The sequence below is a fragment of the Lineus longissimus genome, chromosome 10, assembly GCF_910592395.1.
Source record: "Lineus longissimus chromosome 10, tnLinLong1.2, whole genome shotgun sequence".
Classification (NCBI taxonomy): Eukaryota; Metazoa; Nemertea; class Pilidiophora; order Heteronemertea; family Lineidae; genus Lineus; species Lineus longissimus.
The window spans coordinates 17,759,218-17,787,179 of NC_088317.1; the positions used below are offsets into that span (position 1 = coordinate 17,759,218).

General features: G+C 42.4%; 3 protein-coding genes across 6 annotated transcripts; all 3 read right to left on the reverse strand.

Moving 5' to 3' along the window:
• Positions 1-189: 189 nt before the first annotated feature.
• On the reverse strand, positions 190-27,930 carry LOC135494608 (glycoprotein 3-alpha-L-fucosyltransferase A-like). Of its 3 annotated transcripts, none has more exons than XR_010448416.1 (2): positions 27,517-27,930; positions 190-231 (listed from the first exon to the last, which is right to left on the reverse strand). XR_010448416.1 is itself a non-coding variant. In XM_064782738.1 (2 exons), the coding sequence occupies exons 1-2, from the start codon at positions 27,226-27,228 to the stop codon at positions 25,607-25,609; spliced, it is 975 nt and encodes a 324-aa protein (XP_064638808.1). In that variant the 5' UTR covers positions 27,229-27,328; the 3' UTR covers positions 24,835-25,606. The 3 variants fall into 3 exon arrangements, 1 of the variants encoding a protein (XP_064638808.1); XM_064782738.1 differs by lacking the exons at positions 190-231; positions 27,517-27,930 and adding exons at positions 24,835-26,570; positions 27,218-27,328; XR_010448415.1 differs by lacking the exon at positions 190-231 and adding an exon at positions 26,489-26,570.
• On the reverse strand, positions 6,239-23,777 carry LOC135494847 (uncharacterized). Of its 2 annotated transcripts, XM_064783139.1 has the most exons (24): positions 23,676-23,777; positions 22,848-22,991; positions 22,290-22,551; positions 21,434-21,750; positions 20,538-20,591; positions 20,205-20,261; positions 19,780-19,884; positions 19,265-19,366; positions 18,457-19,017; positions 18,085-18,138; positions 16,329-17,726; positions 13,593-14,180; positions 13,215-13,238; positions 12,823-12,873; positions 12,188-12,432; positions 11,712-12,031; positions 10,499-10,797; positions 10,008-10,198; positions 9,430-9,610; positions 9,205-9,243; positions 8,458-9,045; positions 8,151-8,174; positions 6,911-7,539; positions 6,239-6,683 (listed from the first exon to the last, which is right to left on the reverse strand). In XM_064783139.1, exons 2-24 carry the CDS (start codon positions 22,969-22,971, stop codon positions 6,678-6,680), a joined length of 6,219 nt encoding a protein of 2,072 aa, XP_064639209.1. In that variant the 5' UTR covers positions 22,972-22,991; positions 23,676-23,777; the 3' UTR covers positions 6,239-6,677. The 2 variants fall into 2 exon arrangements, with proteins under 2 accessions (XP_064639209.1, XP_064639210.1); XM_064783140.1 differs by lacking the exons at positions 13,593-14,180; positions 23,676-23,777 and having other exon boundaries at positions 6,241-6,683; positions 22,848-23,040.
• On the reverse strand, positions 14,118-16,311 carry LOC135495011 (mucin-2-like; the record flags this gene model as incomplete). Its single annotated transcript, XM_064783397.1, has 1 exon — positions 14,118-16,311. A coding segment is annotated over one exon (1,878 nt), but the record flags the coding sequence as incomplete, so codon positions are not given.
• Positions 27,931-27,962: the final 32 nt, after the last annotated feature.

A 27,962-nucleotide genomic window follows, 5' to 3' on the forward strand; every position in this document is an offset into this window, starting at 1 on the left:
AATTTGGTTTTAACATCAGCGTGAATGAGAAACTCTTAGGTGAATTCAGTTTATCATTCTTCGTAACTCGTAGGTGAGACCTCTTCGAATAGGTGAACAGCAGCGCCGTGTCTGGAACCCCACATGGCCCCTCGGTTAACGTAACATTTGTCGGTGTAGTGGTGAAGACTCCTTTGTGGTCATTATGGCCGTAGGTCGAGTTGAACGGCCAAAAGGCAACTGGAGATGCAACTGAAAAAAAGGTATGGAATTCACTGAAAGAAATGAATGAAATGATAAGGACGGAAATAGTTTGTTTATGTCAAGGATATGTCAGACCATGTGTCCGTCTGTTCGAAGTTCACGTGCAATTCCCGGAAGCTGATAACATTTTACCCCGCTGAAAAGCAGGGTGATGGGGGCTTAGTAGTCTGCCGAGGCTAACGAAATGAGCTCATATTGACGTCACCTCGCGCCCTCGACATACATTCCAGTCGTAATCAAATTTGGTCTACTGTCAAAGCACAGAGAAAGCAAATGCTACGGACAAGTTATTTTGTTTGGGGAGTCTGATTAAAGCAATTTACTGTAGCGGTTATTTTAGTCGCCCATGTGCGCGGATCTGTAAGGCACACCTACCTGTAAAGCATGGCTGCAGCAGCATCGCTACAACAAGAGGAAACAATGCGGACATGTTGACAATATGACGGTGTCCTCAAAACTGGCGAAATCGTTTCAAACGTGGCGATTAATATTTGTTCGGAAATTTGGAGCAGCAATGCCAGGCGAAGTTAAGGGTTGTCGAATGGATGGCCATCGGCCGGTGAGAGAGTTGTGAAATGTGGTCCTCAAATACATGTACTTGGTACAACTTTAAGTTGGCAATTCAGTGACATGCCTGCTTTATTATTAACACACGAATTGGCAAGTAAGCCTCAAGTTCGCTCAATCTCCTCCACAGTCAACCATAACTTCATTTCCAAATACTTCTGTTAATAATTAACCAGGCCTTATTTAAGCTATCAAGATCCAAAAAAAGTTCATGTAGTACAAAATACATATGCGGACCACATTTCACCATTTCACCACTCACGATTAGTTAAACATTAATTTGACTTTCACCTCGATGCTGAATAATCGCCACTTCTGAGGACACCTTCATACTATCAAGATGTCAGGAATAGTCCCTCTCCTGGGACTTGTTGCAGCAACGCTACTGCAGCCATCCTTTGCAGGTAGGTGTGCCATAATGTCCCGCCGGCGGCTTATTCGAGCGCAGCAAAAAGAGCTGATATGTTTGATCGAATAAAGATTGCCTTATTCTCGGAAAAATTCTTTTCGACGGTACCAACCCACTCTGAAATTTAGTGGGCCCATCCGCGCCACTTGTCTCAATGTAGTGAAAAACAGTACAGCACATGCAGATTCATGACCGTTTTCCCGTCTTTCACCGCTGAAACTTCGAAAGTAGTAGTGCGCGCGATGTGTTCCTTTTCTTTTAAATTAGATATATGCTTTTCTTCAGCAGTGTCCCCGGTTGCCTTTTGGCCGTTCAACTCGACCTACGGCCATAATGACCACAAAGGAGCCTTCACCACTAAACCGACAAATGTTGCGTTAACCGAGGGCCCATGTGGATTTCCAGACGCAGCGCTACAGTTTATCAAAAGGAAGAGGTCTCACCTCCGAGTCCTAAAGAACAGCTTAGGCCTACTGGACTCGCCAAAGAGTTTCTCGATAACACTCATGTTGAAACCAAAAGTGGGCAAAGTACCCATTGCCAAGTGGGATTTAAGCCTATCAAGCGCCGCCACATTAAGAGCGACAAAACTTTGGTTGTGGCCGGAAAACAGGGTATTCTTTGGAATCCGAACGGAAAAAAACATTTTTGTGTACCGTCAACCAGATATCTATGTTACCACCAACGCGTGGTCATTTCTTGGAGTATCTTACAATTCTGACACAGGAGTTGTGGTGTTCGTTATGAATGATGTCATTAAACAGATGAAGACTAGAAAAAACCTAATATCTTTCACTCCGGGGGATTTGCTCATTGGCGCGGATCATACCTATTATTTTGATGGAGCAATGTCGTCACTGAGATTTTTTGATACGGCCCTCACCGCGAAGGAGATGAGGTCGCTCAGGATCAAGTGTCCACTCAGAGGTATGTTGTCAATTTTCCTACTCTTCCCCAGAATTACACAAATGACTAAATCTTGCAACTAAAATCTTACATTTGTGACTTTATTGCCTCCAAAATCGTGGTGGAACTGATGAGTTAATCTCCTACATGAAACATAAAAGCTTATAAAGCCATAGATGCCAACCACTCCTTTTTCGTCATACTACCATTTATACCAACACACACTGTATCGTATCTATTGTCGATGATTAAAAAACGCACCTCTCTTGTAAAGGCTCTTCAGTCTCCGCTATAACTCTAGGAACGACGACGACGACGACGACAACAAAAACAACAGAAACAACCACACTAGCGACAACAACAAGTACATCGCCTGCAACAACAAAAGCGACGACGCCCACACTGCCAACGACAACAGCTACCATTACAACAAGTACATCCTTTGCCACTTTTGCCACATCTCCCTCAACTATTACGACAACTACATCCCCTGCAGAAACGACGACGACAACGCCCACACTGCCAACGACAACAGCTACAAGTACAACAAGTACATCCTTTGCCACTTTTGTCACATCTCCCTCAACTATTACGACAACTACATCTCCTGCAGAAACGACGACGACAACGCCCACACTGCCAACGACAACAGCTACAAGTACAACAAGTACATCCTTTGCCACTTTTGCCACATCTCCCTCAACTATTACGACAACTACATCCCCTGCAGAAACAACGACGACAACGCCCACACTGCCAACGACAACAGCTACAAGTACAACAAGTACATCCTTTGCCATTTTTGCCACATCTCCCTCAACTATTACGACAACTACGTCCCCTGCAGAAACGACGACGACAACGCCCACACTGCCAACGACGACAACCTCAATTACAACAAGTACATCCGTTGCCATTATTACCACAACTCCCACAACGATTATGACAACAGCATCCCCTGCAGAAACGACAACTACGACGACTACGACGACTACGACGACTACCGCACTGCCAACGACGACCACCACTGTAGCAAGTACACTTACAACTACCACAACACCCGCGGTTTATAACCACAAGCCGACTCTCCACGGTAAGCGTTCGTCAATCAGATCAAAAGACATTCTCTCTGTCAACACAGTATCCATTGCCAAGCTTTTGCGCAGGAGTCATCGATGACACCATTGGCAGAAGAAAGTGGTGAACGATGGGCGAAAAGTTTCAACTCTCATCCACATGAAAGTTGTATTCGCCTCAACAGGTAAGTGTCCTGCACAACTTCCTTGAACTCTCATCCACATGAAAGTTGTATTCGCCTCTACAGGTGAGTCTCCTGCACAACTTCCTTGAACTCTCATCCACATAAAAGTTGTATACGCCTTCACTGGATTGTCTCCTGCACAACCTCTTTTATGAACTATCCGTGCACTGGTATTTGAAGATCCAAACACAGATATCAGAGTCCTTCTTTTTGTTGGACAATAGTCATGGTTTCTGATCTACAAGATCGTTAACCGTATTGTTTTTGGTCGTAGCGATTGTGTCTGTGAGGGTGTGTGTGCGAGTGTTTGTCTTTCTAGATCCGGTGTCGGTAACACACCCTGAAACTCGGCCTTTGTGTAGAAGAACGCTGGAAAGTCGACTTACCCTTAGGTAGCTTTACCCTAGCAAGACTATAGCATCATCAGTTCAGTTGTCCAATACCGAGGTCATGGAGAAATCGATATATCAAAGGTCGACGTTTTGCCTGTGGCATTCTTTGTTCCACAGATAACTTTGTACCTTTGCAAGGAACAAGTGAAACGGCCATGATCATCATGATTATCACAGTCTTGATGGACCTCAGCTCCGTGTTGTATGGATCAAGGCTCCTTCAATACAAGCTGCAATTGAGGTTCTGTCGGAAAAAGCAGCACTAGCGTATCCTCGAATAAATCTTGAAAATATTTAAGAAGTAGCACCAGTGAACCTCTCTCCAAGAAGCAACACAAGCGAATCTTCACGTAGATTTTGAACCTCACCAAGAAGCAGCACTAGGAAATCTTCACGTTGATCTCGATTCTTAGCAAGAACAAGTACCTGGAAATCTTCGCGCAAATCTTGCACCTCTCAAAGAAGCATCATTACTGATGCTCATGTAGATCTCGAACCTCACCAAGAAGTAGCATCAGTGAATCTTCACGTAGTTCTTGAACTTATTTAAGAATCAGCATTAGTTAATCTTCATGAAGATCTTAAAATTCTCCAAGAAGCAGCATCAGTGATCTTCGCATAGATCTTGAACCTGAAAAGAGCAAAACCAGCACACCTTCGCGTTGATTTTGGACCTCACCGTGAAGAAGCACCAGAGAATGAGCGCATAAATCTTGAACCTTATGCAGAAAAATGACAATACCAAGGGTTAGGTGTGCGAATAAATCTGAAAGATATCTAGAGTGGTAGTCACATTGGAAAACGTTGTTAACACAAAGAATAATTAAAGGAGAGAGAATATACAGCATTAAGGCAGGCAAGAGGAGCAAACCATCGGAGAAGATGATCAAAACGGACTTTCTGACTCTGGTTTAAGTACTTTGAAAGTACTTAAACTGAATTGTGAAAGATAACCATTGATTTGAAATCTAAGACTGTGCAGCCAGTGTGTTGCAGAAACTCTTTCTTAGCAGTACAATGAACCTTGAACGAAATTGTGTGCCGCTTAGACAGTACAGAACAAAATTCATTGCACTGTTGAGATATGTCATCAGTCCAGTGGAATCGTAAATAAGGTAAAGTCGAGCCCAAGTGAGTCGTGAGGCGCCATAGTATCTGTGGTAATCAATATTGTAGACTAATATGTAATATATCTGAATTGGTAATGTTAGGACTATAAAAACAGTGCTTACGACAAAGAGAGTGGTTGCTATGCCCCTATGGTCCTGGCTGTCTTGCCCAACTTTGTTTTCCTCTTTCAGGGCAAGCCGCTTGTTTCCAACGACCTTGCTTATTATGTGAAAATTGCAGAAAGTGATACCCAAGAAAGGTATCCCTGTGTAGACGGCCGTGTCAATATAAAACCACGGACCTCGGAAGAACTTGGCGTACGAGTCTTCGCTATACGTGCATATTCCGAATTCATTCAAGTGAAAGAAAATCAGATAGTGACAGTTGATAGCGAGCATCAGAATGCCGATCATTGCAAGTAAACTATAGGCATTTCTTGGCGTGCAGATTACTCGCGCCCGTAGTGGAAACCTGACGCACACAAACCGTTCTAGTGTTAAAACTAGGATGCCCCAGGATGAGCAGTTAAAAGACACGTAAATCACGAAATTTTGTATCTTACACGCAATGACGGACATTCGCCTAAAATCGATATCGTAGGCGTGCGCTAACCAGAAATATATGAGTCCTGTCCACAGGACCGCCGTGTCCCAAAGTGCGAGGTTCACCAATAAAATCCTCGTAGAAACATTCCCGACCTTTCCGACGACGACGGTGAAGATGGTCGCAAAGTTGAAAATAGTACCGACGATGAGAATAATCGGCGAGATATACTTTACTAGAGTTTTGGAGAGATGTGCCTCCCAGACATCTTGCAGAGACTCGAAAGATGGCTGTTGCCAGTGCGTTGGAATATGTCCCTCACCAAACGTTGTTGCTTGCATTTTGTGAGAGATTTTCTTCGCTAACACACGGAACAAACGGTCAATGATGGTGTAGCATTCGGCATACGCACAGCAGCAAAATGGTGCGCCGGCTGTAGTCTTCAATAGCAAGAAACTGATCAGTCGGATACAATGAAGAAGATGCAGTAAAGGTATACGTGTGACATGATTTTGTCATCTACATAGTATTCCAAACTTTAGGGCTATTCGTTGAATGAAAGAGGTAGTGATCGAGTACGTATCGGCCATGATCGTCAGACACAGGCATGCTTAGGAGATTGTGCATATCCGCGGTCTTGCAGTCAAAACGATCTCGATGGTTGCCGAACAGTTCGATTATGTCCTTTGTGTTGATGCTGCTGACTTTACAACAAGAGTCCTTCGAATAAATTTTAGTTGAAAGAATCTGGTACAACTAACTGTCCATGTCGATATGAGGCAAAATCTGTCGATTGCCATCGTATATTTACGGCCTCCCTTCTCTCTCTCAGTGCTCTTTCAAAGAATAAAAGGAAAATCAACAGACGAAGAAGACTTTAGATGGTGTTGCTCTGAAAAAGCTATGATTGCAAATGTTGTTAAAATATCAACATCATATTTATTCCATGTCCGACTACCATACAGAGTACATGTAAGTGGGATTTATTGATGAACGGGTTTGCAGCAGTTTTTAATCTGTAACTGGAAACCTGTTGTTATTCGAGTTATCTCTGATAATGCTTTGCACTGTTTGAGCATTTCTGACTGTGATTACATCATCGAGTGCTGATGGCATGTACACTGATTCTATGGTCTCTGTCGTCGTACATGTAGGGAAGTCATCCAAGCTTCAATTCACCAGCTAACGGTTTTTCATATCCTTCAGCTTCAAATCTGGCTTGGATCAGAGATGACGATCTTACACTCTAAGACTGAAAAGAAAGATTAAACAAAATACTCATTAAAAACAAACAACGATAAAAATCAACCCAACAACTACTCTGAACAAAATTTGGTTTGCAGACAATTCTTTAGTGCATTTTCGTCGGCTGTGAAAATGTACCAAACTGCTTTTTGTTTCTTTAAGATTATAGATAGACCTGCTTGACCATCCTTGAACAGAAAGAGATTTCGTTTTATCTGATGATAAAATACATACTGGGATACATCCGGTATAAATGGTCTGCAGCCAAGTCATGACTTTCTTCGACTTGGATAGTTTGCCCGCTGGAATTACAAGCTGTCGCTTCCCTGGAGAGATGTGTTGTAGTAGTTTCAGATCCAGCTTAGCTCCGATCGTTAAGGAGTAGACAGGCCTTTTCAATTTGAAGGCTTTGTCAGCTGCCGCCATTGTTTTCAGTCTATCTTTAGATTTCCCACCATTGATGACGAGGATTGCCCGCCTTGTTCCCGTGCGTATCTTCCTGGACGTCTGGAAGGCGTATTTCAAGGCGTACCGTAAGGCTTTTCCCATTGCTGCTTGCCCTCCCCCGAATTTAATTTTCTTTTGAGCGACACTGGCACACCTTGCCTTGTTTTTGCACTGCTTGAACCACGCCTTTGCGCGTGTCCTTTTATCGTATTGAATAATAGAGAACTGAGGTCCAAGGGCACCATTGGGGCTTCCGCTGATAGCTTTCTTCAGAAAAGATTTTACGATCTTCAATGACTTCTTCCCGAGGAAGTTCGATGTGTCCACTAATACTACAATATCAACAGCTTTTGGTACACATTTGCTGCCTTTCTTTTTCTTTTTCTTTTTATCTTTCGGTTTCTGTTTCCCGTTCGCTGTAGAGAAATATGACTGCGGGATATAGCAATGCTTGGCAAATCAGTAGATGAAAACAAGTGCATGCAAACAAATATTAAAGGGGACTAGTGAAGTTGACATATCTGTTCATTTATCAATGGATGTATATCAATATAATTCATCCGTGATTTATCTAAGCAAGAAAAAAAAATCAACTTGTGATATAAAACTTTCAATGAGGGGCCAATGTACAAATCACATCCCTGTTACATGACCTCAGATTTGCACTCTGAAAAATATAGACACCACACTAAAAACTCAAAAGACTTTGACATCGTAGGGTATTTTTCCTTAATCTGTCAAAAGTTAGTTTCGGGAAATAAAAGTCATCGGACAGTGCTCTTTGCCACCTTCTCCATACATGTTCCCTTCTTAATACTCTGTATTACGCTAGTTATAGAGCTTATCACAAACTGTAACCACTGATGCCACCCATTCCTATTTCAATGCAAGCCCCTCCCTCTCCATACATGGCCCCTTCTTCTTACTCTGCTTGCAATAGAGTCTCACGTGCTATGGGTCAGTGTTGACAGCTATAAAAATATGCCTTAGACTGTGGTTGTATAATTGTATTGCAAAAACAACTTACTCATTTTTGGTGCTGCAGTTGGCGCTGCAAGTAAAAACAGTTCATGGTTAGGTCGAGTTGAAAAGTTATTTTATTGCAACGGGGACTTTTATTGGATTTTCAAAACATATGCGGCATAAATATCATTTCATATAAAGTGTTCAAATAAATGATACACAGGAGTCGATTTCCCTGCAAGGCGTTCAAATGACGATTATGTCCATAAACTCAGTACTATCAAAACAATATTACATGAAAAGATATTCAAAAGATAGACATCACAATACTACTTACTTCTTTATACGCTTACTCGACAAAAAAAACTCACCACTTCCAATATCACAGCCAGTGTATATGTCATCTAACCACTTCATGACTTTCTTCGACTTCAATAACTTAGCTGCGGAAAGCTTAAACTGTCGCTTCCCGGGCGCAATACTGTCAATCATTTTCTTATCCATCTTGTCGCCAACACCCAAGAAAAAGACATTTTTCTTCAATCTCTCTGCCTTTCCTGCCTGTGCTTTCGTCCACTTCAAATCATAGGTTTTCCCACTGCTGATGACGATGATTCCGCGTCTCGTCCCTTTGCGCATGCGTCGCCTCATCTGGAACGCATACTTCAAAGAATACTTGATGGCTTCCCCCAACTGTGGTTTGCCACTCGCAGGTTTGACCCTCTTCTCAGCAATTTGGACACACTTCTTGATCTTGATACATTGCTTAAACCACGCACTTGGTCTTGTCCTGCTACCATACGTGAGAATTGAGAACCGCGGTTCCAGGCGACCGCTGGGGCGTTTGGATATAAACTTCTTCATGAACTTCTTCACATATTCTAGCCCTTCCTTTCCCATGGTGGTTGATGCATCGACAAGTAAGACGAGGTCAACTGCTTTTGCTGTCGAACATATCACTGAAGAGGAGAAGATGCATCAATTGTAGCATGAATTATAAATGGCAACTCTCTCAGTCTCTGTTATGTCGAAGTCAAACACAACACTTTCGGGTTTCCTCGACAAACATAGAGCAGCGATAGAGACTTTACCATGCCAAGTTGATGATCTGTGATTACCTTTATCTGTTGGTTTTGCCGTGTCATGTGATACTTTTTCTGTAAGAGAAACACATGTTTATTAAGAATTCCAGTAATGCCAATATCCTCAAAATGAATACCCCACGATCTTAATGCTTAGCAAAAAAGAGCAATGTGGCTGAACCATTTTTCACAGCATGCAGTCTTAAAAAGTCCAGAATATACCAGCCATTAGATTACATTATCTTTTCCTATAGAACTTACTGCAACTGTTGCCATTCCCGTGGTAACCTTTCTTGCACGTGCATTGGTAGTGGCCGCCTTTCCCTACGGTACAGCTGGCATTCTTCCCACAGGGCTTCAGCTTCAACACCTTAACTTTGCCTCCCGCTTTAACACACTTCATACTCCTCTTGCAGTCCTTGGCTGTCCTAGTTTCACCAACCTAAGAAATAAGTTCGGAGTGTATCTACGTTCGAAGTTATAGTAGTTTCTACCTATACGAATCATACTGCCTGCATGTTCGGAAGATAGCCAATAGAGCGTCACTTTTAAGACAATACACTTCATAGTCCTATCATCATCATCAGCAATAATTTAACTATGGCCTGTGGTTCGAATTGGTTTTGATTTATCCAGTCATGAGAACTTGTTACTTAGGACGAAATTGCCATTTATATTTTGTCAATAAAGGTATGCTCCTTGGTGTCAGTTGTAAAATTCTGCCAATTTATCAGTATGAACTTTTAGCCTTAAAACACCAAGTGTGATTCCCTAAGCACTTAGTTGTTATATCGAATCAAACTATAGCTACACTTTCATTGATCAAGAAGTCTGCTTACCAGCAGGTAGTCTCCGCCATCCAAACATCCACATTTAGCTTTAGCCACACAGGCCTGTCCGCTCAAAAGATATCCTTTTTTGCACTGACATCCTTCAACTGGCGCCTTGGCTTTGCAGGTTTGCTTGACGCAGTTCGGCTGACAAGGATTCATCTTTGGATTGTAGTCCGAGTTTGTTGGACACTTCATTGCTGCATACAATCACGTTCAATTTATAGTTTTAAGGTTGTGTAGATGAAAATACATTTAACAACACCATATACCCATCACGAAAGGAAACTGTCATGGGAGCTGACACTGAGCATTTAGATGATCAAATTAGTATCGGTGAGGGAACAGAAGGACCAAAGACACACTTACAGCGATGACATATTTAGCTCCATTGAAATTTGTGGTGTTTAGAAATGTTAACCTTACTGTTGCCCTCACACTTGAAATGCCTGAGCAGTTTGAAGAGCAAAAGAGCTGCCTAAATTAAAAGGAAAACTTACGACAGAACTTTGCCGTCCTCCAAGGTTTTGAAGGTGCAAAGTCAAACTTCTGACACTCGGTAGCAAATGATCCAATACTGGCACACACTGCTTCCATCCTTGCCTTGGCTTTACTGTAATGGGCGCAGACATCCATCTTGCAAGACTGGTAGTTGTTCTTGTGCTTTACCTTGCCGCTCTTTATGCATGCCTTGAACAAGCCTTCTGTGTTCATCATCAGTCCACAGTGCGCATCATTAGCAATGATCTTGTTCTGTGCGGTGCTGCATTTTATTGTTGGTTCCTTTACACGTTTACACCTGGAAAAAAGAGAGAAAATGAATGCTCATTATTGCGAAATGTAAGACACTTTGAGAATTCTAGAGAAAGAAACAGAGAGAGAGAGAGAGAGGAAATCGGTTTGTAGTTGCAGTGCAAAATGGTTGACTTACCTGATTTGAGTAGTTGAATCCTTGCTAGTCACATACGTTACAGAAAGGTAAAACCAGAGGAGAAAGGAAAATTAGGAAGACAAAGGAAGAGCTGGCGACCGGAGATGAAGAACACAGCTCACTCTTGGAAGGAACTGGAGAGGATTGCCAAAGCAGAAGACGGCGGGGAAAGTTAAAGGCGGTCTATGCTCTTAGAGAAGCAGAGGGCTTAATTAAGTAAAACAGATACACTTTCAGATCTACAGGCGCATAACTTGATCAAATGAGGATGATGGAAATATTCAATCATTGTGTGACATGGCATTGAAGATGATGGAATGAGAAACTCGTCTGCATTAGGTGGAGATCATGATGATCATGATGGTGAAGAGTGCCGTTCGATGGCGATTTTCAAGTTTGCATTCAAACGCATTCATTGCGGGTGGCGTTGTAAAGGAGCTAACAAGAGTCAAAGACAAAAGACAACAAAAAACTAACAGGTTCACCCCACACGTTTAATGATATCGACCCTTAAATACTACTTGCTACATGAAAAAATGGTTGAAGAAAGTGGTAAGAAGTTATATCCGCGGTCCCTGTTTTTTGAATATCACTTATTCTTTATGGTTGTCAGATACAAAAGTAGAGAAAAAATTAAAACATGTTCCCTTCAATTATCTTCGGGAAGAGGTTATGGTTGAACCATGTAACCAGAAAATCTGTGAAAAAAACCCTGAATATGGGAACTTCTTCAATGTCGTATGCTGTGGTGAGATTTGGGACAAAATAACATAGTAACCTACTGTTTGAGTGGGAGATCTGAATCATCAGGTACACTGAAGCTATTTGGATCCAGGTGATGGTCTTTGGAGGATTTCCCGTGTGACCCTCCTGATCCATAGGAGTACACGCCACATTCACCACATATCCCTGTCAGCTTGCCCTTGCCGCCGTATCGCTTGAAGCCCGTTGTGAGGGTCACGGCGTGTCCAAGGGAGAAAGTGAGATGAATGGTGCAGGAGGGGACATCCACCCTGATGCCTGGGCCCGCCTTCCAGACAGATATGATATGGCCTCCTTTGGTCTTGATGGCAAATGGAAGGTTTACCAATTGGCCATTTTTCTGCAAGAGCAATATCGGTGATCGTCAAAGCTCTCTGCAGGAAGAAATATTCTACTCATGATTTTTACTGGATATTTTGCAATCGGTAGTGCATGTATGACTTCCAAATCATGAACATTTTATAGGATGTTGGCCAATTAAATTCGGGATACTCACGAATGTTCTCATGTCCTTATGAAGTCTGATCGCATAGCCTCCCATCTTGAAGTCGACCAAGCGGGTCCAGGCCACAAGGCCCCAGCCCTTACGGTGCTCATTCTTCACCTCAACGCTGAAGGCACACGTATCCTTCGTGTTGGTCGACTTAGAGAAAACGTATTTGCAAATTCCCATGAAGTTCAAGAGGCTTCCGTCGTAACGGTGGTAGTGAGGGTCACCCTCACCCCTGCAATGGCACTGTTCTGAAATGATATAGAAATACATGAACTAGGCTTGAAACTAACGCTACATCATTTTACAACATCTTCACACATAGGTGTCTCTTCTATCTCGTACGTCAGCACTACATACGTTACATGTCAAACCAGACCCAGTTCCTTATTACCTTACGAGTCATGATAGAAACCTAGAGATCACAGGAACCTCTCGCCTTTGCCAAAACTTCCCCTCGTAGCAGAAATATATACAAATTTTGATTTACTTACAAAAAAGATAAGCACCAAAGATATCTATGCAACACTTGTGTGGTTGCTCGATATGGAATCGACCTATGAAAACCAGCCACATTGTGCACGGGAGCTTTCTCAAATGACTACTCATAGAGAACTATTCATCATGCCCCGGATACTCACTCTCCACGCATTTGTGTAGTCGGGCATGCCATTCTTCCCATAGTTTACACTCTGAAAAAAGGATAACATTGATGAGGAAGTTTGGCCAACCTGTATGAGAATCCTTAAGTTTATGGTGTTGGTGTTTTGACGCACTCAGGGGCATTCTAAGCATAGTATTTCAGAGGCAAAAGCCATTTAAAACATTTCTGTTATTCAACCGAGTAATTGTACTACGGAAGGGTGGATGCATGCTTTAGCATGGGCAGGGGAGGGTAAAACTGCTCACAACCATTCTTAGACAACATCCCCATCATTAACATGTTCTTTCAATCATTTCGGGATTTGTCAAAATGAGTGCCCCCTGGCGGAAACGATGATGCCTCTGCTGTTACATGAAAAAGGAGTCTTACCTGGTCTTGGTGGCGCTGTTGGCGCTGCAAAATAATAAGACGACATTAGGGCGAATATTGCTGATACTGACTAAAGAATGAACAAAAATGTGCGGATACAGACTATTAAAGAATGAACAAAATCTCTACCAACAAAAACTGAATTTGTCCAACGACTCAATTTTTAGAATAGAGTGCTCAAAATGAAATTGATCCTGGCGAATGAATGCCAATGAGATGTTAAAGTAAGTAGTTTCTTCCTTCATCAGGCTTGCATTGTAGTCCCAGGAGCTTAGTGCGATATATGTTGCGGACATCTGAGCACGAGGCCTCGACATATCCGAATGTTGCACAGCAGGTTGTGATGTGAAGAAGCAGCCGTTCTGACGTAAAATGTACCTTTGCCAATATTACAACCAATATAAATTCCTTCCAACCACTTCATGACTTTCTTCGACTTCAATAACTTAGCTGCGGAAAGCTTAAACTGTCGCTTCCCGGGCGCAATACTGTCAATCATTTTCTTATCCATCTTGTCGCCAACACCCAAGAAAAAGACATTTTTCTTCAATCTCTCTGCCTTTCCTGCCTGTGCTTTCGTCCACTTCAAATCATAGGTTTTCCCACTGCTGATGACGATGATTCCGCGTCTCGTCCCTTTGCGCATGCGTCGCCTCATTTGGAACGCATACTTCAAAGAATACTTGATGGCTTCCCCCAACTTTGGTTTGCCACTCGCAGGTTTGACCCTCTTCTCAGCAATTTGGACACACTTCTTGATCTTGATACATTGCTTAAACCATGCATTTGGTCTTGACCTGCTACCATACGTGAGAATTGAGAACCGCGGTTCCAGGCGACCGCTGGGGCGTTTGGATATAAACTTCTTCATGAACTTCTTTACGCTTTGTAGTCGTGTCTTTCCCATGTCTGTCGAGGCATCAACTAGTATGACGAGGTCAACTGCTTTTGCTTTCGAACATGCAGCTGAATTCAAGAAGGAAGCTATGACTTTAATTGCGATGTACTTTAGTAGTGTGCCATCTATCGATATTGGTTTTAATTTTACACAAGGGCTATCATTCGCAGTATATTCTAGTTGTGAATCGTCTGAACTAAACCTCCTTTGAGACTGTAGAAATATAGTTTTCTTCAGCAAAATGTTTATTCACTGAAAATTAGGTTCTTTTCACTAAAATAAATGAAAAACAGAAGACGACCAGATGTTGCTATCGTTTCTTCACTTTCTGTAGGAAGAGCCCGTATGGAAAGCTCCATTTTGGATGAGAAAATACCCTAGTTTTCGATTGATCTTACCGGGTCTCGTCGTCTTTGGAGCTTTCGTAGTTATATTAGAAGTTTTGGTTGGCTTCGTTTTGGCAGTAGTACTACTAGTAGTAGATTTCGGTGTTTTGGTTGAAGATTTTGATTGAGGAGTTTTGACTGTAGTTGTTGATCTAAATTTATCAGGTGGTTTGGCAGTGGTTGATGTTTTTGACTGAGGAGCTTTGGTAGTAGTAGTTGTTTTTGATTGAGGCGTTTTGGCAGTAGAAGTTGTCTTTGATTGAGGAGTTTTGGCAGTAGTAGTTGTCTTTGATTGAGGAGTTTTGGCAGTAGTACTTGTTTTTGATTGAGGCGTTTTGGCAGTAGTAGTTGTCTTTGATTGAGGAGTTTTGGCAGTAGTAGTTGTCTTTGATTGAGGAGTTTTGGCAGTAGTAGTTGTCTTTGATTGAGGAGTCTTGGCAGTGGTTGATGTTTTTGATTGAGGCGTTTTGGCAGTAGTACTTGTTTTTGATTGAGGAGCTTTGGCAGTAGTAGTTGTCTTTGATTGAGGACGTTTAGTAGTAGTACTTGTTTTTGATTGAGGCGTTTTGGCAGTAGTAGTAGTTTTTGAATGAGGAGTTTTGGCAGTAGTAGTTGTCTTTGATTGAGGACGTTTAGTAGTAGTACTTGTTTTTGATTGAGGCGTTTTGGCAGTAGTAGTAGTTTTTGAATGAGGAGTTTTGGCAGTAGTAGTTGTCTTTGATTGAGGAGGTTTAGCAGTAGTACTTGTTTTTGACTGAGGCGTTTTGGCAGTAGTAGTTGTCTTTGATTGAGGACGTTTAGTAGTAGTAGTTGTCTTTGATTGAGGAGTTTTGGCAGTAGTACTTGTCTTTGATTGAGGAGTCTTGGCAGTAGTAGTTGTCTTTGATTGAGGACGTTTAGTAGTAGTACTTGTTTTTGATTGAGGCGTTTTGGCAGTAGTAGTAGTTTTTGATTGAGGAGTCTTGGCAGTAGTAGTTGTCTTTGATTGAGGAGTTTTGGCAGTAGTAGTTGTCTTTGATTGAGGAGGTTTAGCAGTAGTACTTGTTTTTGACTGAGGCGTTTTGGCAGTAGTAGTTGTCTTTGATTGAGGACGTTTAGTAGTAGTAGTTGTCTTTGATTGAGGAGTTTTGGCAGTAGTACTTGTTTTTGATTGAGGAGCTTTGGCAGTAGTACTTGTCTTTGATTGAGGAGTCTTGGCAGTAGTAGTTGTCTTTGATTGAGGACGTTTAGTAGTAGTACTTGTTTTTGATTGAGGCGTTTTGGCAGTAGTAGTAGTTTTTGAATGAGGAGTTTTGGCAGTAGTAGTTGTCTTTGATTGAGGCGTTTTGGCAGTAGTAGTTGTCTTTGATTGAGGACGTTTAGTAGTAGTAGTTGTCTTTGATTGAGGAGTCTTGGCCTTAGTAGTTGTCTTTGATTGAGGACGTTTAGTAGTAGTACTTGTTTTTGATTGAGGCGTTTTGGCAGTAGTAGTAGTTTTTGAATGAGGAGTTTTTGCAGTAGTAGTTGTCTTTGATTGAGGCGTTTTGGCAGTAGTAGTTGTCTTTGATTGTGGAGTTTTGGCAGTAGTAGTTGTTTTTGATTGAGGGGTTTTAGCAGTAGTGGTTGCACTGGTTGTTGGTGGTTCGAATATTATCTCAGTGTTCGGAGTGGTGGTAGTGGTGGTAGTCGACGTAGTGACTTTCCGAGTACTTGTGATGAGTGTTTTCTGAGTTGTTGGCCTCCTAGAGGTAATGTTGGGTAATGTGGCATTAGTAGTTCTAGGAGTAGTTGGAGATGTCTTCGAAGGTTTAGGCGAGCTACATGGAGTTGTTACATGTGTGGTACACTCACCTTGAGAAGGTGTGCATGGATCACAGAGAGGAGTTTGTGTGGTTGATATTGGGGATGTTGTAGTGATCATTGGTCTTTGTGGAGTGGTAGTCGGTGGAACGAATATGATCGGAGGTTTTAGTGTTGTAGCACTGGTAGATGGGGTAGTCGTGGGCGGAACAATGATGATTGGAGGTTTTGGAGTTGTTGTAGTACTGGTAGATGGGGTAGTCGTTGGCGGAACAATGATGATTGGAGGTTTCGGAGTTGTGGTAGTACTGGTAGATGGGGTAGTCGTTGGCGGAATAATGATGATTGGAGGTTTCGGAGTTGTGGTAGTACTGGTAGATGGGGTAGTCGTTGGCGGAATAATGATGATTGGAGGTTTCGGAGTTGTGGTAGTACTGGTAGATGGGGTAGTCGTTGGCGGAATAATGATGATTGGAGGTTTCGGAGTTGTGGTAGTACTGGTAGATTGGGTGGTAGTACTGGTAGATGGGGTAGTCGTTGGCGGTACAATGATGATTGGAGGTTTCGGAGTTGTGGTAGTACTGGTAGATGGGGTAGTCGTTGGCGGAATAATGATGATTGGAAGTTTCGGAGTTGTGGTAGCACTGGTAGATGGGGTAGTCGTTGGCGGAATAATGATGATTGGAGGTTTCGGAGTTGTGGTAGTACTGGTAGATGGGGTAGTCGTTGGCGGAATAACGATGATTGGAGGTTTCGGAGTTGTGGTAGCACTGGTAGATGGGGTAGTCGTTGGCGGAATAATGATGATTGGAAGTTTCGGAGTTGTGGTAGTACTGGTAGATGGGGTAGTCGTTGGCGGTACAAACACAATAGTTTCTTTTGTTGTGGTGGTGCTTGTGCTTGGAGTTGTCAATACTGAATGTGGTGTAGGTTTCGGAGTTGTGGTAGTACTGGTAGTCGTTGGCGGTACAAAAATGATAGTTTCTTTTGTTGTGGTGGTTTTTGTGATTGAATTTGTGGTTGTGGGTGGTAATTTAGTCGTAGTCGGAGGCGGGATTATAATCACAGGGGTATGATCTGTAGGTTTTGTAGTTGTGGTAGTACTGGTAGAGATAGTATTTGGGGGTACAAATATGTCCGGTTTTGATGTTGTTGTTGTACTGGACGATGTGGTGGCTGGTGTAGTTATTTCAGGGGTAGTTGATGGCATCACTGGTTTGGTCGTAATTAGATCTCGCTCAGTGGTTGTATTTGGAGTAGTAGTGCTCGTAGTAGTGCTTGAAGTAGTGCTTGTAGGAGGGGTAGTGGTAGGGAGTACAATTATTATCTCTGCTGTTGTTGTGGTGGTACTCGCAGGTAGTGTCGTGGGTGGAGTTGCAGTTGATGGTTCAGGAGTAGGACCTTCAGTTGTTGGGAGCGGCGTCGTAGTTAAAAGAGGACACGACGCACCTGCAAGGAATAAAGTCGAATGGGCAGGCTGTAGTCTTCACACAAGATACATCTCTTCCAAATACTGATTGCAGGTTATGCTTCTTTCAACTTGTTCTTCGCAAGCACGCCAAGACAGGTAAACATATTTCTTTTGATCGTACAACATATCAACTGTTATTTAACATTTTGAAATTACAGCTATAAGGATATAACCACGGAGTAACTTAATCCGTCCAGAGAAGTAAATTGAAAGGAGTTGTTCATTTATTCATTGGCAAAGAGCACAAAAGAGTTATTATGAAAATATTGAAGCCACAACACAAATACAGTTTTACGTTGTAAAAGAAAACGTATATTTGTTACACCCTGTACTCACATTTTGCACAGTAGCCCTTTTCTTTGTTCCACACTGTTCCCTTTGGACATAAATCTGCAATAAAATGACTTTCGTGTTGCTGGTTGTAGAACGCTATATCAATGATACTCATAACTGCAGCATTTAGCAAAGGAAAAGGCCAAAACCATTTTGTGAGTTGTCCTTAAACTCTTCTACATGTATATGATGACTACATTACAGACAAGGTTTTTACGTGCCATCATCATCATCACCATCATCATCATTATACGGTCGAAGGTCTTGTAGGCCTCTTGGCCTGATAATGAGTGCTATAAAGTGACAAAGTAACGCTCTTTGTTGTATTTTTTTTCAAATCATAAAATTAAAAAAAAATAAATATGAAAAACTTACGGAGATTTATCCACTGTATCAAGGAATGCATGATGCTGTACACACGACCTGGCGGAAAGTTATACAGCGGAATGATGTGCTCAGGCTTGATTGACTTTTTCCACCAATACACATTTAGTTTTTCTCCGAATGGAATGAAAAAGAGGTATGCCCACTTTAGGTCTCTGATGACATGAATTCCGTGACGAACGTCATCTTTATCTGAGGCTTTGACGTAAAAACTTCCGATCAGCAGAACGTTTGTCTGAATACGAGGGTTAGCAGTCTTCAGAAAGGTTGTCGCGTAATCGGGTAACTCTGGTAACTTAGATTCACCACCTTTATATTGGAGATTGAACACTGCAGTGACGTAACTATCCGTTGATTCGGTTCCATCGAACACCATTATCCTGACGTCACTTCCGGAGCTGTAGATTAAGGTGAAGGTCACGGATTCTTTGCCGATGACGAAGCGATTTAGGAGTCCGACAATGAAGAGTTTTGACTCTTCGAAGCCTGACTGGCCGGTATTGGCGGAGGCGTCGAAGACGAGGAAGAAATGGAGGGGCATCGCGATCAGACCTATGGAAAAATTAACACGGAGGCTATAGAAAAGATAGGCCTAGTTTATAATTCTGATCAATATTTCATGTAAGCAATTCAAAAATAGAGGAATAATTACGTCATGTCTTGGCTATTGTGAGCATCACGATGAATGACCACCCTGTTACCAGCTGATGTGTGACGGTAATGCGAATATCTGTCTATTGGCCGGTTACATCTTTTTTCACCAATTCCTTTGTTAATTTTTTTTTTCTGGGCAACTCACCAAATAGCAAATCCTTGCATCCACCATCATAGCTCTTCATTCCCGGGGGACAGAGACTATCACAGCCATTTTTTGATATAGAGTAGCCGGGCGGACATTGGGCTGAAAAGTACGGGAGGCAGTTGAAATGTTCATTATGATAACAGAAGCTCTATAAGCCCACTTTATCAATTGGAAATTGCCTGTACTGCCTGAGCCGGACAAGTAAGATGGGTGTTTTCTGACCAATACTTGAGCAGATATGTACATGTATGTTATTTTGCTAATCTACCAATGAGATCGAGGACACGCCTCCACTTCCACCGGAATACCGGAAGACACCAAGTATAAACTGCCAGTCGGCAACAGTTACCAATGGCAAAGCTTGGAGATTGCATTTTTGCTGGCGCAAAGTGGCAAATGGTGAACAGCGGCCGGATGCAGCGATGACACAAAATTGGCCAGTTAACCAGGTTTTTTATTGCATCCATTTAACTGGACAATTCACAAAACCTACGCAACTGGATTCTATTTACTTTTCAGGATACACTTCTCGGTAACGCTATCCTTCTCGTAATGTAGGGGACATTTATTGATAGTACATGTGTCTTCCTCCTTCTCAAATCCTGGTGGGCAGGAATCTGGAATAATGAGAGAGAACGAATCTGTGTTGATTAACACTGATAAGATGACTTAATGTTTTGGCGATCGAAATGATTAACATTATGTCCTTTTTCTTTTTGAGTGAATCCGTTCTTCGGGATCATGCACCATGGTCAATTCAGTAATTCAATACCAAAAATCGCTGGGTTGTCATTGTCAGTCCAGAAATAAGAATCTTCAGCGAGGCCCATTTGGGGGTCTTTTCTTTATGAATCATTCAAACTGGTTTTGGTACATTTGTTGATAGACAGAATAAAAGACAAGAAAGAAATGACAACACTTCTCTCTTTAGGCCTACCTGTATCAGCTTTACATGTATCTCCATCTCGAACCATTCCAAGGATCTTACAGTTCACTGGAGGATAAAGAGTGGCGATATGAAAGAAAAAAGGAGAAGCAAAAGCGATACGGCGGACTTCATTGTATATACTGATGAAAGTTCGAAGACACAAATACATTGTTTAAAATAACTTGAACCAGTTGGACTGGTTTAGATAGGTTGCATAGATTAAAATCTATGCACGATGGCGTTCGATATCGAAAAGAGTGATTTTACTTCAGCTTTATTTCTATCATCGAATCAAATTATCATATAGTTGGATGGAAACTTCTCGTGAACTCAATTTCGTACCAATGCATTTGGTGCCGTTCACTCGGTGGTTCCCTGGTTCACAGGCCCTCCCAACTGAAAAGGAATGGGAAAGGTATGCACTGTTAGTAAAATGAAGTGAAATGTTGCAACAAGAAACAGAGTACGTGTAGTATCTGTACAAAATTAGGGTTTGGTTTGTGGTTAGAGAAAACCAAACGATACCATTATTTCGCAGATGGCTTATCGGCAGCAATCTAAGAATCAGTTTCTTAGTCAAAGACATCTCGATGTCGATTTAATCATTTAAGACAGTTTCTACTTCTTCTTCAGCGCACGCTCTGCACTTAGGCGTGTCATTCTCCAGCGGTATGCCGGAGAAGCGAAGTGGGAAGGGGCGAAGTGGGAGGGGCGAAATAGGAAGACACAACTACGGCTATAGGCACCAAATGGTCTTATTGGCATAGTCACTCCGTCCTTGCCGGATAGGTATAGAGTCCCACTCAAGCTACTCATATCTCTCATCACTTGGTGGGGTCTTTTGTACAACGGATACAAGGAGCCTCAATATTTTTGCCCATTTCGAAGGACTGATTTCAGTCAAAGATGGATAACTCTCGGCTTCTAACTTGACTGCTCTATAGATTCCGCTTTTACTGCGGCGTTATCTGAAAATTTGTTAACTTTTTCCGCGAATTGCTATGGTATTGCCGGTATAACAGTAACAAATGCCCCCCCCCCCCACCCCCTGGAAAAAGTGTCCGGCCCTATTGTATTCTGCAATATGGTTCTATAGAGACCCTGGCCGTCAATAGCTCAGAGATTGAAGTGCATAATAGAATCCTTTGTTTCCCGGGCATTCTATCCTAGGACATTTTAAACTTCTACACCGGCACCTTAGGAGAAATGATGTGCAAGCAGAACGAAATAAAACGTACTATGATCGCACAGGATCTCTGCGAATTTATTTCCTCCTGCCGGAACATTCAGCCCAGGTAGATAGTGGAACCTCTCCTCGTCCAGGGCAGGTATCATCTTCTTCATCTCCTTCTGAAAGATGTGCTCCCCTATCATGACCATGACAAAATCGATCCCTTCTTCCTTTAGCTTGCCGACCTCTTCGTTTAACTTCTTAGCTTCCTTTGGGCTTGAAGGGGGCTCTGTCCCGATGAGAACTACTAATTTCCTGGCGTTTGGCCTCGCATCCCGGAACATGGTCGTCCTTGCAAACTCCATTGCTGAACCAGAGTGGCCCCTGGCGAGAGAATGACCAAACCTTGAAACATGATTTTCACTTTGTCATCGGCTTACTGTTACCAACCATGTCGGTAAGCAGGCTACAGAATATAATGTCACATGAAATGAAAATTTGATAAACCTGATTCTTTTTGCAGAATATGGGCCCTAATCTAGCAGTATATCTCTGCTAAATGAGGTGAAAGAAGTGAGAGCTTACTTGACAAGTTTTGAAATTAGTAATCGGGAGTTGAGGTTTACCGTCAATTTAGTCTTGCCACTTTCACAGGCATTTGTGATCAGTTGCAGTTGCCGAGCCAATACCCAACATCCAAATTAATCCAACGCCTGTGAAAGTCACCGCGCGGTTTCCCGCTCTCGTAGGTCAGTGATTGAAAACTCAACTTTTGTACGGGGTCACTGCGCCTCACTGCAAGGGAATCTGGAGGGTTAGGGAGGATGAGTACACAATAATTGCAACCTATATATACTTAGAAGCCTCAAAAGTAAAAAGGCCATATTCCCGGGGCATTTTGTAGCAAGTATAAACCTACTTACCCTGCACTTTCTGGTTTCTGCCAATCAATTTTCATGATCGCCCGATAAAGGCGGTCATTTTTACAATGCGTACAGAGGTCAAACGCCTTGATTTGCTCCTTGCTTGTGAAGGTCATTATACTGAACCGCATTGACCTTTCACCAAGGTCATAGGTCAAGGTCACCATGCCGAGGAGCTTCTTGATAGCGACAAAGGATTCGGCAGACAATCCATTGTTGTCAATCACTAAGACAATGTCGGCTGCGTTCGGATATTTGCATACTGTAAAAAAATGAATTGAAAAAGACTGGGATTCTGTAAACCTAGGTAATGCTTTACACGTTTTTTTAAGAACCCTAATGACTTACATACTTAATATATGGAAAGTACATGTACATGTATTTTTTTTTGATTTATTAGATTTATTGAATGACTTTGCCACAAGCCACAGTAGCGTCGAGGTGGTTCACATTGGGTAATGAAGGTCTTAATTGAAATGTTGTACCTATAGATGGTGGGGTAATAGAGAGAAGTTAAGGAGGAGAAATAGTATAGGTCTCCTGCCTTTCATCACTGACCAGCTAACTTGTTCGCCGGGATCTCTATTTCTTTCCTCATTTCTTCATTTGCCGTTTCTGCTAGTCTGACTGTCGCGAGGACCGCCAGTACCACGGCCAAGATGGCCGGGGCCTTCCGCATCATTAGACCAGGCAAGGGGATTTCTGAAAAAAGGCATGAATTGAGCGCGATATTTTGAGATTCCGCCACGATAATTTGGTACTACTATTCGACTGGCGATATAAGCGATAGTTGACGCGACCGGCCGATTTCATAATCAGTACTAATATAGCACCGACTTCAGTGCATGTGACTATGTAAAAGTCTTTGGTAGTCTTTGTGAAACACTTTGGCACGAATGCGAGAAAAGATTCATATAAATTCGCGCTGAAATAAGAAAAAAATGCTACCGCAGCTGATACTTAATACTTCAATGATATCAAAACCATGTTAGAGAATTTTACAGACATGCTTCGACACTTTATATTTGTTAATGTTCTCATAGAGTGCGACGTTCGCCTTTGTTGACATGATGATTAAAATCACAACGATCTTTTTTATGTCTGAAATGTTTTGAATACAGGCGAAACAAGGTTTCACAATAAAGAAGCAAGAATGTCAATAAAAATACAGAGAACATAAGGCTGCCGCGGGCACGATGACGGCGTAGTAAAAACATAAACCGGTGTCAGCTGAATTCAGGCATAAATGCCTCAAGTAAAATCGCCTCAGTTTCAAGCTCGCTGTATTATCATGAAGCTGTTGATAGTCTAATTCACTTTGGGCCACAATATCTTTGTGACATACATGTACTTTTTATCATGAAGTCAGAAAATATCCGTACGTACCCTGAGTTCTTTTTCCATTGTATTTACGAAATATATATTCCTTTCCTTCTTGCACGTAAAATGCAGGCGTCACATGCACATCCGCTGGATGGCATACACTGTCAAAGGGCTCATCGATTGGTCGAAAAGGCCTACACGCCACTCAAGGCTTTTACATTGAATGGCAAACCATTAAATTGCACTGGGTTCGAGAGATGAGAGTTGAAGAGGTTGTTGCCCGCTCTCTTCTCATCATTAGGGGCGAGATCGATAGTGACGATTGTCATATTCAGAATGTTATTGCGAACAGACAACAGCAGGTGTGTTCGGCGTCATGTTCGTTACAATGCAACACATGGTCGCTTGTGACGCGCAAAGAGGCGAAAGAGGGCGTGATACGAATCGCTGTACGAATTGCTGCCGCAAGATTTGTACTGCACCAGCAGCAGAAACTTCACGGAGTGTCCCCACTTCTGCGAGACAAGGCCGACAATTTCTCCGGGAAAATGCAGCCGCAGACTGAAAGGCGACCTCTAAACTGGAGGTCATTGTATATAAAATATAATTCATTCATTGATTATAATATATATTTCTCTTGGCAAAGTAAGAGGCCCAAGGTACTTACCCATTATTACTGTTAAGGGAAACCTCCTAAATGAAAAACAGTCATAAATTCCATGGGCAGGCCATTCTGCCTTGAGTTAGGGTCAAATATATGAGCTGCACAATTCACCTTTAAGGTAATCTAGGTGGCGCTAGCGTCAAGCAGAAGCATGTGCCCATAACTCTTATTGGTGGAGATGGTACACCTTGGACATGGTAGTGCCTTTCAAGTGTGAAAACCATGGGCCAACAGTTCTGCTTAAAAGTAAGTGCAATCGAAATGCTTAGGTTGTAAAATGACCCGAACAAATGGGTGTGGCCCACTTGGAAGGGGAGGGGTTCATCGGAACCAAGATGGGTGACTTTTCTATTCCAGCCACAGTACTTCAAAACTGTGAAATACGAACAAATTCGGAGATGGCGAGTTTGAAACTTTTCTCAAATCTGTGCTGATCTTTAAAAAATTGCCTCTAAAAATTTGTCAGCTCAATATCATAGGCTATTCAAAACAATGAAGCGTGAGGGTTTTCGCCCTCCAGGTTCCGACTCAATGACAACGCGATATATGATATATATTCTTTATTTCCTCTTCCTTCCTTTGCTCGGTCTATTCTCGACCAGAGCCAAGGCTAATCTCCCTCTCTACAGCAAGTACCCCTTGGTTCACCTGGTAGTATTACATAACAGAGCCTGGCATGAGATGGCACAGGATGTTCCTATTGGCTGCTACCAGTGAACCTAATACATATTCACATCAGGCGCGGATCCAGGGGGGGGGGCGCACCCAGCGCGCGCCCCCCCTAATTCCGGCACGGTGTAAAAAAATTGTAGCCCAAATTAAAGTGGTGCTTAATATTTGAAGATCAGATGCCAGGAAATCATATGGTGTATTCCTGTTTCGCCTATTCCTGTTTCGCCTAATTCCTGTTTCGCCTAATTCCTGTTTCGCCTATTCCTGTTTCGCCTAATTCCTGTTTCGCCTAATTCCTGTTTCGCCTATTCCTGTTTCGCCTAATTCCTGTTTAGCCTATTCCTGTTTCGCCTAATTCCTGTTTCGCCTATTCCTGTTTCGCCTAATTCCTGTTTAGCCTATTCCTGTTTCGCCTATTCTAATGTATTGCTAACCTAACCATAAACCCATCATATATGGAATCTTATCTTAAAATTTTTTCTGGGGCTGATATTGAATGTTTCTGAATTCAAGGTTTGTCAGATGTCACCAAACACATAACTTCAAGTTCCGAAACAATTTTAACTTTGAGGCATGCGCAGTAAAGGTCCAATTGATTATAATCTTACTCCTAACGCAGTGATTCGGCCTCGTTCAGTTAACGGACTGCATCGAGAGCCTACGGGTGGGGCAGCGGTCCCTTCTTTTGGCAATGACTGTCAGCATCCCAGAACGACTTTAAATCGGAATATATCTTCATCCGGTTCATTTTTTTCTCATCGTGTAACGCTTCACACAGACGGCAGGCCGCGCTAGAATAAACAACCCGGAAGTGTTTTTTCCACTCAAAATACTCGTTATAGAGTTTGTCATTCCTATCCAGTAACTTAAGATATTCCGCCAACGCTGCAACCGTCTTGAAATCGGCGGTGTGAATAAACGAATGGGGTGGCGCCACCTGCAAGTAGTCCTCTTTACTCGTTCCCAAGGCAACCGGTATCATACCATGTCTCAAGGCATTGGTCCAGAACTTTTCGGTGATGTAATCTTGGCAATGGGAATTCTCGAATGACAAGTAAAATTTGTATTGCTGTGCAATATCAGTTTTTTGGCACCAGCCTCCTGGGCACCTTTTGCCACACTTGCCAAAAATATCAACATGAACGCCACATTCGCGTAGTTTCTTGGCGTATTCTAACCTGTTGGTATTGGCAGCGCAATTGTTGACCATCATTACCGCCATCTTGTTTTTACCTTTTGCATAGTTCTTTCCTTTTAATGTTTTTGTTTGCTCTTTAACATTGTTGGATTGGATGCGACTTGTATCCTTGTGGAATTTAGCAGCCAAGAAACTTGTCACTTTACCTTCAATGTGCTCATTTTCCAATGGTTCTACGTGCGAATAGCCTAAGATGACATCGGAATCTCGTTTGAAAGTAGCAGTCCAGTTGAAGACAGAATTTAGATGTTCAGCGTTTATTCTTGAGTGTATTTCTGACTCTACGGCGTAGAAAATAAAAACCTGGTGACGTCGATTCGCATTCGTATGATGAAGATCAAAAGCTGCATTAAAGTGTAAACCTCTATTGGAAAAAACCACAGCATCAGCACTTTTTGGGTCGTCGGAAATCAGACATTTGTTTCTGCAGGAAGAGAAATTTTTGAAATGAAGATATGGCCACGTTTTTTGCGAATGGAACCAAGTCGTAGCATAGGCTATGGAGGGCTTATGTCCAGGCGTTCCATGAGCTATAGTGTGTTTAAGCCTTTGCGTTACGTTGGCCAGTTTCATATTGGGCGTTCGATTTTGTTTCGATATAGGCAGATCTCTTTGGACTGCAAAATATGTGAAGAAAATGCACAGACATAACACACTTAATGTCAGTATTCGTGTGAAATATCTGCTTATTCCCTTGTTCTTGCCTTCCATGATCGTCACAGCTTGTTTGCCACGCCTTGATGACGTGGGACAGAGGTCTCAGCGTATCTCGAAACAGTTTTGTTAGCGAAGTGCCAACAGGGACTATTCAATTCATTTAGAGGACAACTTAACTAAGGAGGTTCATCCCTTAGAAACCATCCGCACAGAGTTGTTAGCGGGAATCCATCATGCTGTCTTGTCTGAATGAGCCGGCACTCGAAGCTCAAGTCGTACGAGCCCACAAGTCATAAAGTCCACCGTAACTTCAATTGGTTCGCCACAAGACGAATATCAAAATTCTGCTAGTCCCTTCACACAAGCACGAATCAGATAATAAACTGGGAATCAACGATTCACCGTGAAAATCACTTTTTCGACATGCTCCGGCGTCATTATAAAACATGAAGTGTGATGATGGAAGGTCCCAAGAATATGAGGTCGAATATCAAGTCCGCTTTGGAGAATGATATCTTGACGGGGAGGCGGCGCGCCTTAACACTATTCAGATATTCTACACCCGCGCCAGATGTCACACTGGCCAATGTAACAGGAGTGAAATACAAAAAAGAATACAACAAATCTGTGACCAAATGTGCATTTTTCTATCAGTGTGTATGAAATGCAGTGTGTAGGCCTACATTATCATGCAAATGTGTGTATCTATTTACCTGTTGCTGGTATTTCAAATGCAGCAGCAATCTTTTGCATGGACGCTCTCTTCTTGTCCCTGTCTTTATAATCTTTACTGGTTATGTCATACAGACATTCATACTTTTCATATTCCGAGATTAAATGTTCAATTTCATGAAATTGCCACTCTCTATCTTTCTTGGAGGCTGCCATTTTGTCCCTGTAGCTCCATCACATGATCCAAATCTGTTCCCTGATTGGCTGCTTATTCCCCAACACCAACCAACATGTTGTTCAGAAGTAGCATGACCTATCTTTGGCCAACAATGGCCAACAAGTTGGCTGATGTTTTCACTTGTTTTTCGACCCGTCCACACTGGCAAACAATAGCAAACATGCCTCTGCAACAAGGCACAACACGATGTTGGCGAATGTTGGCAAACATTTGTTGGTTCATGTTGGCTAGTGTAGACCGGGCTTAACA